We start from the raw sequence: 18,082 nt of genomic DNA, 5'->3' as shown, positions 1-18,082 counted from the left end.
GTTCTGACTCATAGCGCCTTTGAAAAAGACACCAGTAATACAGGCTGGTGAACATGCACATTTAATTTAACACAGCAAAGTTGATGTTGTCAATCAAGGATGAGTAACCACCTTGTAAACAAAGGGTTGTATTTTCTGTGGATATAACAGATCCTTCAAAACAAATGTATTTATATAGTTTTTGTGTTCTTCAGCCATGTGAAACACAATCGGATGCAGGTTTCCTAAGAAACTACACGTTTAGATCCAAAAAAGCAAGAAAGGGAAGGGTTTGGCAATTTAGGGAATAGAGAAAAACAATGACAACAGTAATGGTTGTCCTACACTGACATAAAAACTTGATCTTATGTCAGTGTAACTCATGCACTCACCCTTAGTACATGTACACATAATATGAATAGCACAAAGGAAAACACAAAATCCAGTTTTTCCCTTGAAACTACCTGACCTTGTACAATTTTCAAATTTGGTACTTTCTTATGTAGGTAGTGTTAGAAAGTGTCTCTTCCTTTATAAGGACAGGTATAGGTAATTAATGTCTCTCTCTGTTTTTCTTTCTTTGAAGTTTCAGTGTTTGGCAGAACTACTTTGACCAGAATTATGTTTTGGCTGATATTTTTAGCATACATTTTATTAGGTTCTGACAAAAAACAACAACAAAAAAACTGAGAGGAAAAATTCCCAGCAGCCCAAACCACTCAGCCCAAAAAATGCAACATCACAAAACAAAATAGTCCAGCAATGAAAAGAATTACTGTAAACTTGTAGTTCAATTAAAAAGAATAATATTTGAAAAATGTAAAAAAGAAAAAGAAAAGAAAGAGAACGAATAAGTAGATTTATTTATTCATATCCATTCACCAAAGCCACAGTTATTTGGGCGACCCTGTCTGTGAAGTCAGTCACACATATTAGAGTAACAAAACAAAGAGAGTTTAAAACGCTAGCAAGTCAGCAAGTTAGGGTTAGCATGGTATGTTTAGTATCAAGAAATATATCCACATTAGAAGCCAAAATAATGTTGGCCAAAAGACGCCTAAATGCCAATTTGACAAGTGTCAAATCAGCTCAACATCATTCATGTAGGTAACATTAGTTTTTTTCTGGATCACAATGCAGCTGACTTTTGCTCTTCTGGTCAGTGTTAGCTAACACTAACATGGCTGTTAACTGCAAAATGTCTTATGTAGCAAAACATGTTCTTGACTAGATAAGGTTTGCTAAATTATAAGATATCTTGCATGCACACACTATCCTCTATTCCCCATCTACGAGCAAAATCACATTAAATCTTGCTAAATGACTTCACCAGGTAGTGTAAGACTAACTCAGTGTATTACTATATTATTTGTTTATGTGCTCATTTCAGCCATCAGTATGTGATGTAATGGCACAAAAGAAAGCTGTATAACTAGCTTTGTTTTTCTACGTTAACAGGTGGGTTATTGAGCTGTGTTTTTACTAGCCAATATGCATCTGACATTAGAAGCTTTGTTAATTTCAAGTCAATGTCAATCTCTCTCACTCTCAGCTGGTCCACAACATTCATGAAATACATACATACAGCAGTGCATCGTAATAGTGCAGGACAGTCTTGTGTATGTCTCATCACTGTTGTTTCCAATGCCAGCCTGCAGGTGGTGTGCAGTGAGGAGTTGCACAGTAATTACTGTCATCCATTTCAAGGCTGTGGATGCCTTTAATAACAATGGTTTCCTGAAGTTATGCAGAGCTCCTTAAATTCTGGAGTAATAAAGTTGCCTCCTGGTCAAAATCTGGCCCAAAAATAACCTCAGCTGGTTGACAGCTAAAGCTAAATGACACTGACAACAACTGTGTTCATGTGTGACACAAAAAGAGACTCACACAGGGAGATAGTGGTCTACCATGTATAGTGAATAATTTGTTGGGTAATTTCTCTTGCTGCTAAGAATAGTACCTGTGGTTGGCCGGCAGGCAGCGTGCCGGTGGCAAGCGGTGCGCTGAGAGGCTCACAGTGGTTAGCAACCAGTTTTGTGTGGTCTCCGAGGTCCAGCCAGACTAGTTCCCACAGTTCCTACGTCTTGGCTTCAAGGCTGCACTTTCTATTTTGATGATTCTCTGAAAAGGCAAACAATGGAAATGGCTGGAGTCTGATTTATAACAGCCAGGGTTAAATGTCCCGTGTTCCTGCGTGGAAACCACATAAAAGATCAGTGAGGAAGAAGAATTCCACTTTGGACTTAAAGGCTTATCTTAGAGCTCGCCTGGAGCAGTCAGTCACCTCGTGGTGACCTCCTGCTCTACTGAAGTAACCAATCATGGCTGCAAGTGGACAACAGATTCCTCTCGCTCTCTCTCATCTTATAAAAAACAAGGCAAATTTCTTGTTTAATATCTTCTATGATATATTTTTTTCATTATAGGACATTGTAGCAATATGGCTTGGAAAAAACTAAAGGAAGAGCTGATAAATCAATTGTCCGGGTTGTCGGAAAGCGCTGAGAGGAGTGGCTCTGATGTACAGTGATGTACACAAAGTGATGCTGAGCAGAGCCACCCTCAATAACAAAACACTTTCAAAGGAGTCCAAGGTCAGTTTACAGCAATTTATCATTTTGAGCCATGAATACGTCTTTGTTGTCATGAATGATTTTTTAATTATTTACATGTGTTTAAACGATGACAGCAATGAAAATGCAAAGTGCAAGCACACAGTTGTTTCTGAGCACTTTATCCCAGCGACATTGTCATTTCAGCATCCTCGGCTTAATTTAAAATTAAGGGAGTTCTGATAGTAAGATTGGTTCAAAGTTTGGAATGACCGATATTTCTGCGCTGACTACTCATAAAATGTGGTCTGATCTTTATCTAAGTCGCATTTACTGAGTAATATAATCTGACTAAGCTAATAAAACATAAACAGCTGTACTTCTCTTCTCATCTTCATTGAACACAGTAATCGCTCACAGCCCAGGCGGGAAAAGGAAATGAACCTTTGCGTTAGAAAGTTCTCCAAAACTAATTTGTTTCAATTAGGAGATGAGAACGGAAGTCTGAAGGTGTCCCTCCCCATAAATCTCTTACAAGTCAAGTTACTGATGAAATCAGCTTTTCTCAAGAAAGCCTCATTGGGGTGAACAATGAGTGAATCACACTACTTTTAAAGAACCTTACAAGAAACGTTATAGAGAAGCACAACATTGGAAAAGAATACAAAAGCATTACTATAAACTCAGGTTTTCACTGTTTCCCTACTTTAACTCTTTACAAATGGATGACAGTAGTAACTTTGTTACAACTCTTGTTGCAACAAGAGGACAATATGCACTACTCAAAGAGGTGGGAAAGCCTACCAAGGGTAAATCTACTTAAAATCTGTCAGTATGTGTCTACTATAGGAAAAACACTAGTAAAAGCGATGTTAATGGAAGGACACCACTGCTCTCTAAAAACAGATCTGGGACAAAAATTTGGTAAAAAGTTGGAATCAAGATTCTTTTAGGCAAAGATGTCAGCTGCTGTATTTCGAAGGGTTGAAACAAAGGACTGCACACTAGTTTCAAAAACCTTATCCCAACTTTATGAAGCTCATGTGTAAGTTCAATGACTATGGTGTTGCCAGTTATGCTTCACATCACTTCCGCTTTCCCACACTGTCAGCTGTTTGTGACATCACCGGTCTATTCCAATCATCTTTCTCTTGGCCTTGTTCAGGCCAATCAGCATTCACGCCGCGTACTTTAAACCTGCGCATCTATCGTTCTCCTTTGCAGACGTCTTCGTGCTACCCACCTCCTCCCCATAACTCATTGTGGCTCCATTCAAGCCTCCATCTTTGTCTCCACCAACAGCGACTCTGAGGGGTCCTGCTCTAATCCCTGTGACCGCTGGGGTTCCGTTACACCGAGACGGGCCATCGGAGTCTAACCGCCACATACCTTTATCTAATGTCTGTACGTCAATAAATCATGTTAATTTCTTTTTAATGATCTCTCCTTATTGAACTACTGTTACCAGTACAAAACTGGTGACAGTAGCTGACGTTGTAAAGTAATGTTTAATATAGTGTAATATATCATGTGAAAAAAATTCTCAAGTTCTCAAGGACATATTGAAAAATGATCTGGTCCTTATCAAATGTTAAAATTAGATAAATATAACCTAAGATGAAAAACAGCATATAATGTATAACACTTTGTAATCATTTATTTAACAAAAACTAAGCAAAAATACAGCAGATACAGTTATGTGAAAAACAAAATCCACCCCTACTGCTTCCAGGGTGAGTATCAAGCAAACACTACTAATCAAATGCACTTGACTAACTTATCAGCAAGGGTGAAAAAATATCAGTAATGATCTTAGAGAAGCAGTTGTTGCTGATCGTCAATCTGGGAAGGACTATAAGGCTATTCCCAAACAATCTAAAGTCCATATTTCAGCACTGAGAAAGATAATTCACAAGTAGAAAATATTCAACACATCCGTCACCCTAAGGTCAGACATGCAAAGCGCAGAGAAACTGCAAAAAGCTCAAGAGCTACATGTCAAACTCTACAGGCCTAAATTTGCAATTTGAAAGTTAGAGTTCATAATAAGAAAATTGGAAAAAGACTGTTGTAAAGGGTTAACAGGAGAAAGCCTCTTTAAAAACAAGATTGTAGGTTTAAAAAGTTACATGTGAACAAACCACAAGACTTCTGGAACAACATCCTGTAGACATATGAGACCAAAGCATAATGTTCAACACCATGTTTGAAAAAAACGAATGAATAAATCTTCTTTTTTTTGGAACCGGTACTGGTTTTATTTTGTTGTATTTGTCCGCGACACCTTAAAGGCCGTGAAAATATTGTCGGACATAAACTGGTCCGTGGCGCAAAAAAGGTTGCGGACCGCTGCCTTAACCACATCAACAAATCCAGGAAAGAATGGCTGAAAATGAAAAAAATAAAGTGTTGCGGTGGTCCAGTCAGAGTTGAGACCTCAGCTCAGCCGAAATCTGGGACCTTAAGAGAGCTGTGGAAGAATGAATGCCTGAAAGCCTCAGTGAACTGAAGCAATGTCGTTAAGAACTGTGGGTAAAAAAAAATTTCCAGTAAGAAAAAACTCTTTCCAATACACCTGCCATCTTCAGTTATAGCTCCATTGACAGACTTCTTTCCTCTGTCCTTCACAGGCAGGAGGACAGAGGAGATAGAGAAGGACATGTTACGGAAAATGAAGCGGACACCAACATAGTTCAGAGTTGGTTTGAGCACTTTGCAGTCAAAAAGAGAACAATAGCTTCAAAAATCTGGAAAATATTAGGGCAGCAGAAGCTGAAGCTTAAGGTTGGCTGATTCAACGCGAAGATCCACAGCACAAGAGAACATAGATAACTGAAGAAGATAGGGCCAAGTTAGAAAGTCCTGGCATTAAAACAATTGGGATGCTCTGGCTGGAGCTGGAGGGAGCATTTCAATCAAGACATCCCAGAAACATTGATGAGCTGAAACAGTTTTGTAGCGATGACTAACCCAAAATTCCTCAACCTTTTTGCGCAAGTCTCACAAGCAGCTAAAGGAAACTTCCCTCCTTGTGACTTCACATATGTTTTACTGACTGTGTTCAATAAAGACATGAAAAGTACAGCTAATACATGAAAAGCACAACCTTGTATGTTATTAATTTAGTCAGATTGTATCTGTATTTGTGATTTAGATGAGAATCAGGCCAAATTTTACGAGTAATCAGTGCAGAAATCCAACTAACTCCGAAGGGTTAAGAGGCTTTGTCTCGTAGCTCTACATTATTCATAAAATCTGCATCATTATTAGTTGCGAAAGCTGCTCTCATAAACCGCAACTGATTTTAAAGTGGAAACAAATCACGCGGTGACATTAAACGTAGATCGGTAATGGTTCACGTAGTCTATTTAAAAACAGAGCTAAATGTATCCAGATGTGCAGCTTCTTGAATTGTAAATATGATCGATATCTGAAATGCAAAAACACTTGGACACACTGATAAATATCTGCATATGTATGATCGCAGATGTTCCAGAGAGGTCTGCTCTGTAACTTTATCTGCGCTCAGATTTGTTATGTCACAAATGATACATTCGTGCACTCTTGATTTTGTAAGCAGGAATCGGTCCAATTTGTTCTTAGATATACAGAGTATGACAGCGTTTCAAGTGGGCTAACGTTCAGGAATGTTTTAAACCACGGAGAAACATCAGCGTATTTATCATTGATCCACATCTAAAGAGAACAAACCAGCGCATTTGTTTAATAGCAGACAGCATAAATATATGTGTTTGTTAGCACGTTACATTGTCAGCAGATTGTGGTACATTTCTTATCTTGTTTTGAGATTCTTGTGTTTTATGAAAGCAATTATATTGTATTTGATGTGGTAAGCTTAAACTGTGAGTCTTGAGAAACTTGAGAAATGTTTGAATAAATTCCACCAACCAGTAGTACATTGTTTATCTCAGTGTAGTACTTTCACAAAGCCAGCCATCAGAAGATAGATACACTGTCCATCAAGACAGGCTGTTGTGTTTCGACGATGCTCAGTCGGTCCTAAGGGGCTCAAAGTGTGCCAAGAACATATCCCCTACATCACCGCCAGACTGAAAAGTTGATACAAGGCAGGATGGAGCCATGCTTTCATGTTGTTTACGCCGGATTCTGACCCTATAATGGAGACTCACCACCAATCTTCCATTGTCCTATTTTCTTCTTCTTCTATTTTGGTGAGCCTTTGTGCGGAGCGGCTCCTACAGTCACTCCTGTCAGGAGCAGCAGACCACAGACAAGCTGAAATGGAACCAGCTTCTTGTTTGGATTCAGGAGACAGGCACTCTCTTTACTTTGAAGTTCAGGCTTAAAACGTTTCTTTTTGACAAAACTTATAGTTTGGACTAAATCAGGTGACCCTGAACCATCCCTTAGTTATGCTGCAATAGGCTTGCGCTGCTGCGAGGTTTCCCATGATGCATTGAGCATTTCTTCTTCACTTACGTCTCACTCTCTTTGTGTTTATACACTGTAAGAAAAAGTCCTAATATAAAAGTATTTTACTGTGTATTTTACGGTTTTGTTCTGTTCTTCTAGAATATCATTAAATTTACATCAATAGACTGTGATTTCACATTTCAAATGTAAATTAATGTAAAATCACTGTAATGTAATAAAACATAATTTCCTTGTTTTTTAAATGTATTTGTCTGTACATATGCATATTTAGATTGTTAAAATACATTCACAAATGTATCATGATTGCACAAATATTTGTCCGTTAAGTGAAGGATTGAACTGTTAAATTCAAATGTAGTGCTATGGAAAAATATATAACATGATTCCTATAAACTTTGTTTACATCAAATAATTATTACTATTATTGCTATTTAGGGCGATCGTGGCTCAAGAGTTGGCAGTTCGCCTTGTAATCAGAAGGTTGCCGGTTTGAGCCCCAGCTCGGGCAGTCTCGGTCGTTGTGTCCTTGGTCAAGACACTTCACCTGCAGCCTACTGGTGATGGCCAGAGGGGCCGATGGTGCGATATGGCAGCCTCGCTTCTGTCAGTCTGTCCCAGGGCATGCAATCCATTATTATTTAAACCAACTGTTAACTGTATATTTCTGTACATTTAAGTATTATTATTCATATTGCCAAATTCATTGACCTTGTTTATAGGTAATTTCATTGTTTGATCACATTAAAATGTTCCTAATTTAATGTTTAAAAGCACTTGAAAAAGGCAAAATCCCATGTAAAATTAGGGCAACAAACTGTATTGTCATTACTGAAAATAACTGTATTTTTATGGGAAAGTTATTTTCTGTTATTTCATGGTATTATTTTGGCGCCCCAGCTGCCGGAATATTACTGTTTTTCTGGGATTTTTTTTTTAACAGTGTATTTCACTACTGCATTTAGTCATTAGTCATTGTTAAACTCTAGTCTTTTGTCATTTCTCTCCTTGCTCTCTTCTCTTTGTGCACTTTGTGGTTTATTTCTAATACTGTAAGATCTCTAGCCTATATAAAACACTTTGAGGCATCTGTTGTGAATCGGTGATTTATAAGTAAAAGTGAATTAAACTGAAAATTTAAAGTCAAATAAGTCACCTCACTTCCCCATTCTCATGCGCAATTTGAGCTCCAGCAATTCATCTTGATGATGTGAAGTTGCTGCTATTTGATTGGCTGATGAGCTGTTTGCTAAGACAAAAATTTAAAGAGATAACAAAGTGGCTAGTGAGTTTATATGAAAGATGTGTTTCAGTCGGCATCAAAACAACGCTGGATATCAATCCTTACTTAGTCTCAAGGTATGAAAACCTCTTTTCTTTTCCAAATGAGTGGCTGCAGATCATTCGGATAATATGATGCAGTCGTAGTCACAAAGTGAGCATGGTGAATTTGACTTTTTAATAAATTGCTGGGACAAAGTTGATACTTTACCAGCATTTTCATCAGGGAAAAAAGAAACACAGTTTTTCTTGATTTCTGGGACTGTGTGCACGTAATTTCATTCCACCTCATGTAAACATGTATAAAGCTCTTTGAATCCTTGAAACCTCTACACGCCCACAAAGACCTGAGTGTAATATCTTTGAGGTTGTAGATGAGAGAAGCCAAGCAGCCAAATTTTGACCTACTTTGCATAATTGTTGTGGACACATGATGAATAATTCCCTCAGTCAAACCCTCAGTGAGGGTCGCAAACAGGTGACACAGCCCTTCTTTGCTATCACTGGCCCGTAATTGTGTTACGGAAATGACAAATTTCCTTCTAAACTTGGTGAGAAAGCAGTTAAGAAGCATGCACAGTGAATCACATTACCAAACACTGGGCACAAGGAGCTGCAACAGTTTGTTTATGAACTAAAAACACAGTTTTTCTTCATTTCCATAAAAATTATGCTCCACCACGCTCTGCATTGCTGGAGGCGTTCTTGCAATCTGGTGAGCATCTGATTGTTATTTGGGCCTCATTGTACTGTTATCATGATAAAAACACTGTGCTGGGGCCCAAGGGCTCTATAAAGAAACCCAGAGAGGTCTAAATTGAGACTGTGACTGGCATCCGTCGCAATGTCGGCGAGAAGTCTGTAATCAGAGTTGGCTTAGTGTAGACAGTGGGACCATCAATCCCCCACTAGGACAAAAAAAATCTGGCACAGCCTCAGAGCTGGAGGGTTACACACAATAGGAAGACAAGGCTGTCTGCTCGGTCTACTTTAGAACCCCTTGGATTATAAAATGAGAATCATGCTTGATGTCAAAATTCATAAATGTTACAAAAGAAGCAGCGTCGGTGCTGGGGCAAAACATGATGTACTCCAATACAGAGTTCTTACCTGTAATTATATTATATTACCAATGGATACCATTGCAAAAGATCACCCTCTGGTTCAAATTTTTTTATTTTTGGCACAGGTCTGCCAAACTCCCCTGTTAGCATCTTTCACAATACTCTTGTTCATCAGATTTCACGTTGTTCTTGCTGCCAATCTGCAGTTTTTGGGAAAAAGCGAACACTTTGAATTTGATGCAAAGTTCAGTGCAATAAAGTTTTATACTCTATCCGTTGTAGCCAGTAGAAGACTCCTATATTACACATTGCACCTTGGCGGCATGGCGGCGCAGTGCTTAGCCTCGTCCAAGCAAGTGTTCACGTTCTCCCTGCGCCTGCGTAGATTCTCTTCAGGTGCTCCAACTTCCTCCCACAGTCCAAAGACATGCACGTTAGGCTGGAATGTGAATGGTTGTTTGCTCCTCTGTACAACAGACTAGAGCATTTACCTGACCTGTCGCCCTATGACAGCTGGGATACGCTCAAGTTCCACCTTGAACCGGAATTAAATAAGCTAGAGAAAAAATGGATGCATGGATAAAAACACTGTTTAGCCCAAGTGTGGCAAACTCATTTTTATTAATTCGACCAATTCTTACAAGTTTGCACTTAAGAAGTAAAACCATGTTTTAAATAAATTACATTTTAAAAATGAACAACAATTTTTTCCCGCTTTTAAGGTGTGAATTTTAGTTTCTGATAGCACCAAACAGCTGCTAAATATAGTGCCGCATTTTAACAGCAAAGATGAAAATGTAAGTGAAAATTGGAAATGGCCAGAAATACCACTGCAGTGTTGCTCTTTATGTGTTAAATGTGTCACTATCACTTTTTATCGATATTTATGGTTATGCCATAAATATTTTCCTCTACTTACACATTTTGGCAAAATTACAGAAAATGTAGGCATCTCAACAGCTTTTGATTTTTGTACATTTTAATTTATTTCAACAATCATAAAAATGATCCCAGCATTTTTTATTCTGAATTTATCTTTGGTTCACTTGATATTTTGGGGGCATTTAGATGCCAAAATATAAAATATATATTATTTAAATGCACTGAAAATACATTCAGTCTAAAAGGGTTTTATAGAATAAACTCCTCCATGTTATGAATATCATAAATTATAACAGAAACCATGCAAACACATGAGATAGCCAGTGCATAACTGTGTTTTTACTGGCAAATATGCATCTATATGAAATGCACTATATGCACTCAGAAAAGTTGAGGTTAGTTGGTGCAAATAGGCGGTAAATTTATCATATTGTCTGATAAAAAAGATAAAAATGTAAGATTATGGCTGTTGAACAAGTTTCTTTTCCTTCTTAAACTATGTATTGACATCAGCTTTTGTGCAGTTTCCCATCATCACATCAAACAGTCATGTGAATAATGCTTTACAGAACATTTGAACAGCCGACTTTTAGAACAACACTGTCTGGACATGATGAATTGCTTCAGGAGTCTTTGTGTTGATGGCCCTTTGTTAGCTAGGACCACACAAACCACACATCCACAACGATCATAATCTAAACACGACATACCTAAAACAGGCATAACAACACTTCTACATTAATGAGTTGAATGACTTGAGTCATTCTGTTAAGCTCAGATGAGCAGACGGTCAACAATTACAGTATTTATCCGCACACACGCACAAAAAATGCTAAATTACTGCAAAAACTGTTTTGTGTTTTCACAGCAATGTGTCCTGATGTTTGACGCTGTACTGCGGTTGCACAGAAAGTATCAAAATTTCTCTTTATGCACTTTTTTGAAAGTAAAAAGTGTTTTTCAGCTCTGACGTGATTATTGCTTAAGGAGCAGCTTCACTATTGTGAACAACAGAGTTACAGATCCAGGTGCTTTTTAAATCTTTTTAACTACATTTAATATTCAGGGCTCGTAAAACCCATTTAAAGACTGTTTTCTCTTGTTGTTTGAAAGTTCCATGTTCTTATCTTCATTTCTGCTCAGTGTTTTTGCTGTGTTGTGTTTTTTTTACTTCACTTTTAATGCAGATTTGGTTTTAGCCCCAAGAAAAAAAAACTTGTTCTTTCTAAACCAACATTTGACATTTTTTTTAATTCCATCAAATCAAGTAGCAGCTGTAAAACAACACTAGTACATACCTACAGTCGATGCAGGGACGTTAACACAAGAAAGGACTGTTATACTCCTAAAGGCTGGACTGAAAATGCAAATTTGAAAGATAATTGGATTTGACACTCAAGAAGAGTGGCCCCTATACGAGGCTTTTAGAAATGATGAAAAGCTCTGTTGTTACTTGCTCTTCAGAAGAAAATGTTTTTGACTGGATGATGTTATTCAAAACTCCTTAACAATAAATTTAATTTAATCTTATCCCCATTATGTTCACCACTTTAAATTGTGATGGATGGGCCAGTTGGCCAAAGCTTCAAACCCTCATTTGAGGCTTGTGTAAAACTAGAAAGACCATGAGGGGGGGGGTGTATGATTATGGAAGCACATCGGTGCCTCAATGAGCGGTTAGAGTGATGCAATACTGACCGAGAGAACCACTTTAGAGTTTAAGAGATAAAAACCAAAGATCTGCATGCCTGTACCCATCAGTAGAGCCGGACAGTGTCATGCAAAACTTGTTTAGTCTCCCTCAAGAGGGCAGTGTTTGAATGGAAGAGCCTCCATCTGTCAGCACTCATCAAATCACTGGGATATGAGGGGTGCCAAGAACTCACAGTCTATAACATTTCATTTAAAACAGATATGTGGATATGGAATATTGGATTGTCATGGCAAACATTTAAATTGTGCTCAGAACACATGTTGATGTGCTCATACGTTTTTAGATTTTCACATCTCGTTATATTAAGTGTCTCTGCTGAGAGGTGTAATGATGGGTAATTAATGTGAAGGATCAAATGATTAATTTGTGTACAGCCTTGAGTCAAAGACAGGGTAAAAACGTGTCTCGGGAGGAGTGCGTGTGGCGCATGTTTGCAGCAGCAGTGGAACAAGTTGCACCCTGCGATGCAGTCCAAAATAAACCCCCTTGAAAAAAAAAAAAGATGCTTTTTGAGACACGTAATGCTGCGGAAGTTGTTAAAGAAGGGGGAGGAGAAGATGCACCGGTGCACTTAAATCCAGTAACAACAACAGCGGCACAGAGCGATGTGCAGATGAGCTGCCTCACTCAACACTCTCCGACATAAGTAAGCTCCTCTCCAGTATCTCTCTCTCTCTTTTTATTTCTCTGTCCTTTCAACCCTTTCCTTTGGCGTTCATCCCCCTTATTTTACCTCTTTTTACTCCCATTTCCTCCACTCTCCTTTGACCTTTCCCTCTCTTCTCCTTTTTCAGTCTCATCTCACACCCAAGGGTGTGTTTAGAGCAATGGCACAGGGTGGCACCAGCCCAGAATTATTAGACTTATAATCCCCAACACCAGTGGATAAGGACATGGATAAGTGGTAGAGCATAACTTCAGAATTTTATTCAAGCATTTAACTGACCAATGCAGACATTGGTCTGGTTACTTATTATTTTGTATGTAAAGGTGATTAAAATGACATGTACATTAATGAATCAATTTTTATGATTGAATAGCATAATGAGTACTGTGAAGCATTTAAAGATCAAAAAAAGAAGAAAATGTTACTTTTATTGCGTGTAGATGGAAATATCACCACACTGTTGCTCTAAATGGCCAAAACACATTGACCCAAAACACATTAGCTGTAAGATTATGGCTTTTACTTCAGTAAAGGGTCTAAATATTTGACAAAATGATTTTCAGGCACTTGTGCAGACACTTTTCATATAAAACACATGTACTGTGTGAAGGCACAAGGCTGCACACAAGCCTGGAAATCTTCGCCAATATCCTCTACACTCTTTTTATTTCTGATCAAATATTCTGAATAACTATTTTAAAAATAAGTAAATAAATAATGGAAGCACTCCTGCTCATATCTGTATTTTCCTTCACTGCGGTCTCTTCTTCCTTGATCTTCTCAGTTTTCTATTACTTTTCTTCTTCTCTCTCCTCTCTCTGTTACTCCTCTCCTGCTCTCTCCTCTCTCTGCGCATTCATCCAAACCTCTCCCCTCCTCCTTTCTCAATGAATCTCTCGGCCAGGTTCAATCCCTCCCACTTTGTGTAAGCGCCTAATTGTCAGCCCTGACGAAAACTTGCGCAGGGCTTAAATACCGCATTCGCCTCTTGCGTTGAGAGTGCAAGTGACCAGCCTGTTCAGAAGGACATCTCTTGTGTATGTGTGTGTATGTGTGTGTGTGTTTTTTTAAATTGTAACTAATATTTTTTATTTTATTTTATTTTTTTAAATCTCCTTGTGTGATTTATTCCTGCTGACCGACAAGCATGCAGGTGTCTGTGGCCCTCCTCGTCTCCAGTTCGGCTTTCCTGCTGCTCCAGGGATGCTGCACCGCTGTGAAGGGATGGAAGGTCTTAAAAAATGATGGCACGGAGATTTTACCAGAACGTAGAGAAAATACGCGGACGCCGCTGGAGGCAATACTACAGCCGTCCAACAGCAACAATAACAACAACAACAACAGCAACGCTATGAATAACAGGGCAAAAAACGGCGGACGGGCGGCAAACGCAGTTTCCTACAGTAAGTATGATAAAGATGACAGAACAAATGCTAAATATTTAATTTTACAAGAATTAAACGGTAAAGATCAGTAAGTAAATCGACACAATGCTTAAAGTTTAAATACTGAAGTGATTTAATTGGAGGCTCTTGTGCGTAAAATTAACCATCCGTCAGAGCTTTATAAAAACTCATTAAAAGGCTTAAATTTAGAAAACTTTCGGGTTTATCGCCTAAAACCTATTTCCAGCTTGTATGAGAACAAGCAGGAAGGAGCATAAATGCTTATTTATTTGATTTTAGGTCCCCATTTCCAATTAGTGCACGTTTATAAAGAATAAACGTGGACCCAACTGCGCTGTACACCCAACCTTTTACTTAATACACAAAAATGTGATATAAATTAGGAAAGTTTACTTCTCGTAATATTTTCCACATTTAAGAATTTTAAACTTTAATTCAACTTTTTCTTTGGCTTAAAACAACAATTTAAAATCTTGTGTCAAAAATATTCAGTGTATGTGGAAAATGTAGGCTCTCCAAATTAATGTGGCTTTTTAGAAACTGCTCTAAAACACCCTGCCTCTACATCGGGCTTCATTATCACATCAATTCCCTGATTAAGAAGAGTGTAAAAGATCTGGTTTAATCCAGAGGTGAGGGTGATGAGAGCGGCGCAGACGCACATTCCTGTGGTTTCTTCCCCTACACACAGCATTCAGTGAGACATCGGGGCTTTTTCACATTGTCTTCCAGGTTGTTTCCTTCTCTCTTTATACTATTAGTCAAGCTCTACTTCCACCATAACTATTTGATTGCAACAACATGTCTCCCAAACAGAAAAAAGCCCACAGTTTGCTCTTCGGGGAGATGTCTTTGGGGGGGGTTAGAAATTGCTTTTTAAATGCAACACTGCCTTTGACAATGATTCCCACCTGTGGCCGGTAACGGTTGTGTGTTCTGATTAAGTGGCGCATGCAGGATAATCTCATGCTTGGTCTCATGGATTCGAGATGGGTGGTGCAACATTTTTGTTCAATTATGGCCCCTTGATTTGGAGATCAGAGGAGGTGATTGATTAGATTAGAAGAGCAACAGCTGACAAGAAGTGATTATTAAGTCGAGGAGAGTTAATGTGACTCATTTTGTTGTCTTAAAGGGTAAAAAAAAGGAAAAAAAAAAAATCACACGCCAAGCAACAGCTCCAGAAGATCTCATTTAACAGGAATTTATTCGTTATTAGCAGGGATGGAAAATGCATCTCTTGCTTTTACAGTGAATGTGCAGTTTATGGAGGCAGAACTCTCCTGGATTATTTTCTTCAGCCATATCTTAATTCTCAAATTATCCCTTCCCCTGTGGGGTCACAAAAGAGGCTGTGACCACTGCCTGGCCTCCCTCCAGTCTTCCCCAGAGGCTTGTCTCCCACAGCTGAGGGAAAAGAACAGCTCACGCAACTCTACAGTAGTCTAGTGTGTAATCATGAAAATTTCAGGCTCATTAGTAATTTTAAAACCAGGGTGGAGAATTGAAAATGTTAGGCTGGATTAAAACACATCCTGGTGCTTCATAAATAAGACAACCTGTCTGTTTTGGCATATGGTGGTAACTGGTGCAAACCGCCACCCGGTGTACGCTGTAGGCGTTGTATACTTCTGCGGTCGCCTTCACCAGCAGCCGCAGAATAACACTAGATCATGTTCTCGTGAGGAGGGAAAAAAAGGAAGTCACCTCACATAAATCCTTTGTTCAGCCCTTTTTGCAAAGAAAGCCACAGAGGAAAACAGATCCTTCTCCGAGTGTATCATTTCTTAACCAACAGTTCTTTTGCCTCCTCGTTTTCCCTTTTTTTTGAACATGCAGCTTGTAAGAAAAAAGAAAAAGAAACACAGGACAATAACTCATGCGTACGGCTGTTAAAAAGCTGCAGCTGAAATATAGGATTACAGCCTGAGTGTGCTGTCTCGAATCAGCCTGGCAGATGTCCAGTTTATTCAGAAGTGTACAGTTGTAGCGCTGCCTTAAAATAACCAGACAGCTATTTACTCTTCCATCACCACATACATTTCCTGAGGGCCAACGGTGAATGCCAGCTTTTTCCTTCCAGACCAAACCTCCGTTCGGTTTGATTGAGCTTTTTAATGGCCCTCTGGTCTGGATTTGCTATCAGCTGATTGCTGCCAGCTGGATTTCTTCGTCAGGCCCAGTTGTCAGCTAATGATCAGACCATAAATCAAATTCAGAAACTCTGATCTCATTGGCTTAAGCCTCCAGTTAAAAGTAAAAAATTACTGTATTAGGCTGAATTTAGAAAAGTGGATTTTTCAGCTGCTCTTTTGTGTCTCGTAATGTGTCGGAGCTGAAATGTAACGATGACTCCGGTTCAGACTTTATTGGCCTTATGTTGTTTGTTTTTCACATAAATAACGCCACACGTGAAGTCAGAAACAGACCGAGGCAAATGATCACACACTGAAATAAAACACAGCTGCAGTCGCCCTGCAGAAAGTCCGCAGCACTGTGCGTGTTTGTGCTGGACTCGATCCATGAGTGTTAACTGTTATCTCCTCTCTTCAACCCAGGTGCCTCGGAGGTGAGCTGCAGGGAGCTGCGTTCGACCCGTTACATCACCGACGGCTCTTGCCGCAGTGCCAAGCCTATCCGAGAGCTGGTGTGCTCGGGTCAGTGCCTGCCGGCGCACCTCATGCCGAACTCCATCCTCCGTGGCAAGTGGTGGAGAAGCAGCGCCTCAGACTACCGCTGCATCCCGGCGCACTCCCGGACACGCAGGGTCCAGCTGCAGTGTCCCAACGGCAACACTCGGACGTACAAAATCCGCGTGGTCACCTCCTGCAAGTGCAAGCGTTTTAGGCCGCATCACAACCAGTCGGTGGCCAAGGAGGTCCCTAAGACGCAACGCAGCAAGAAGCACAGTCGTTTGCCTCAAGATCGGAGCAAGAACAACACGCCTTTGACGGGGAACTCATATTGATCCTCCCCCTTGGCATCCCGGGACAGAGGACAGATATACTCATACTCACGCACACGTTACACAACACATCAACCAACATATCTCCTTCAAATAGCGAGGAGATACAATTTCAAAGACTGCAAATCCATAAGCTAAAATGCTGGACTGATTTAAGTCGTCAGTCCATATATTGTTCAGCCACCTGTCTGCATATTTGTGAACTTGGCTTTTTTGCATGACAAAATGAGTCAGTGCCAGGGCTTGCCATGAAGATGAATGGTGTTTGATAACCCCAACAGCTCAGACTTCCACTCCAACAGCTTTTCTTTATGAAAAATAAGAACTCCTCCCCGAGGTTTCAAACCCATCTGTACAAACATCCAGCAGATGCAGACCTACGCTCGGTGCAGCTCTGTTAAAAGCTGAAAAAAGGTGTATCTTTGCTCCAGAGTGGTTGTAATCCATCTCCTTTCAGCTGTGTGTGGAGAGGAGAAGGCGGCAGTTCTGGGGTCTCTGATGGAGGCATGTTGACAGGTTTTGAGAGGCCCTGGTCTATACTGCGGTCCAGGCGGTTCTTTGACAGCCCGCTAAAGGCCTCACTCATCAGGACAGACCTACAGCACTCTCCACGCTGCTGAAGCCCTGACCAGCCCTGTCAGTTACGGTAGTGCTTTCCCCACAAGTACACGCAAAGAAACAGAGAAGTAGAGGAGAAAGCAGCACTAACACCGGGCACCGGGCCTTCCTGTGGCTCCTCTTAATCACTAAATGAGCCCATTCCTGTGCTGGGATTTGAGTCATAAAAAAAGCCTCTTCCTGTCGTCATAGCCGGTTCCCGTTTGCTGGAATCACACACAAAAAAGTGCACATGGTGTGTAGGAGGCATCAGAAAATGTGCGTGGTTGTGTTGTTACCTAGGGGCAAAGCGCTCTCCAGCACACCCACACTGGAATTCTTTTGCAACGGGCCAAACAGAGCAGTGAGCGAGCCAAAATCCATCTGCCGTGTTAGCCTGCTGGTTGCAAGACACCTCCACTCCTCTCCGCTCTCAATCTGTAAATAGCTCAGACAGGAAAGATAGGAATAAAAATAACACAATAAAAACAATAATTGGGTTTTTATGATTAAATCCAGCAAGGAAGAGGAACCCAGTGTGTCACTGCCGACAGAGCGAGCT

General features: G+C 39.9%; 1 protein-coding gene across 2 annotated transcripts; it reads left to right on the top strand.

Annotated features, from left to right (window-relative positions):
- Positions 1-13,478: 13,478 nt before the first annotated feature.
- Positions 13,479-17,760, top strand: sost (sclerostin). Of its 2 annotated transcripts, XM_040014021.1 has the most exons (3): positions 13,479-13,589; positions 13,699-13,955; positions 16,517-17,760. In XM_040014021.1, the coding sequence occupies exons 2-3, from the start codon at positions 13,700-13,702 to the stop codon at positions 16,924-16,926; spliced, it is 666 nt and encodes a 221-aa protein (XP_039869955.1). In that variant the 5' UTR covers positions 13,479-13,589; position 13,699; the 3' UTR covers positions 16,927-17,760. The 2 variants fall into 2 exon arrangements, with proteins under 2 accessions (XP_039869955.1, XP_039869954.1); XM_040014020.1 differs by having other exon boundaries at positions 13,541-13,955.
- Positions 17,761-18,082: the final 322 nt, after the last annotated feature.

This window comes from Simochromis diagramma, unplaced genomic scaffold (assembly GCF_900408965.1).
Source record: "Simochromis diagramma unplaced genomic scaffold, fSimDia1.1 OVJJ01000669.1, whole genome shotgun sequence".
Classification (NCBI taxonomy): domain Eukaryota; kingdom Metazoa; phylum Chordata; class Actinopteri; order Cichliformes; family Cichlidae; genus Simochromis; species Simochromis diagramma.
Note: the sequence above shows the minus strand (reverse complement) of the source record. Positions and strands in the feature narration are given on the sequence as shown.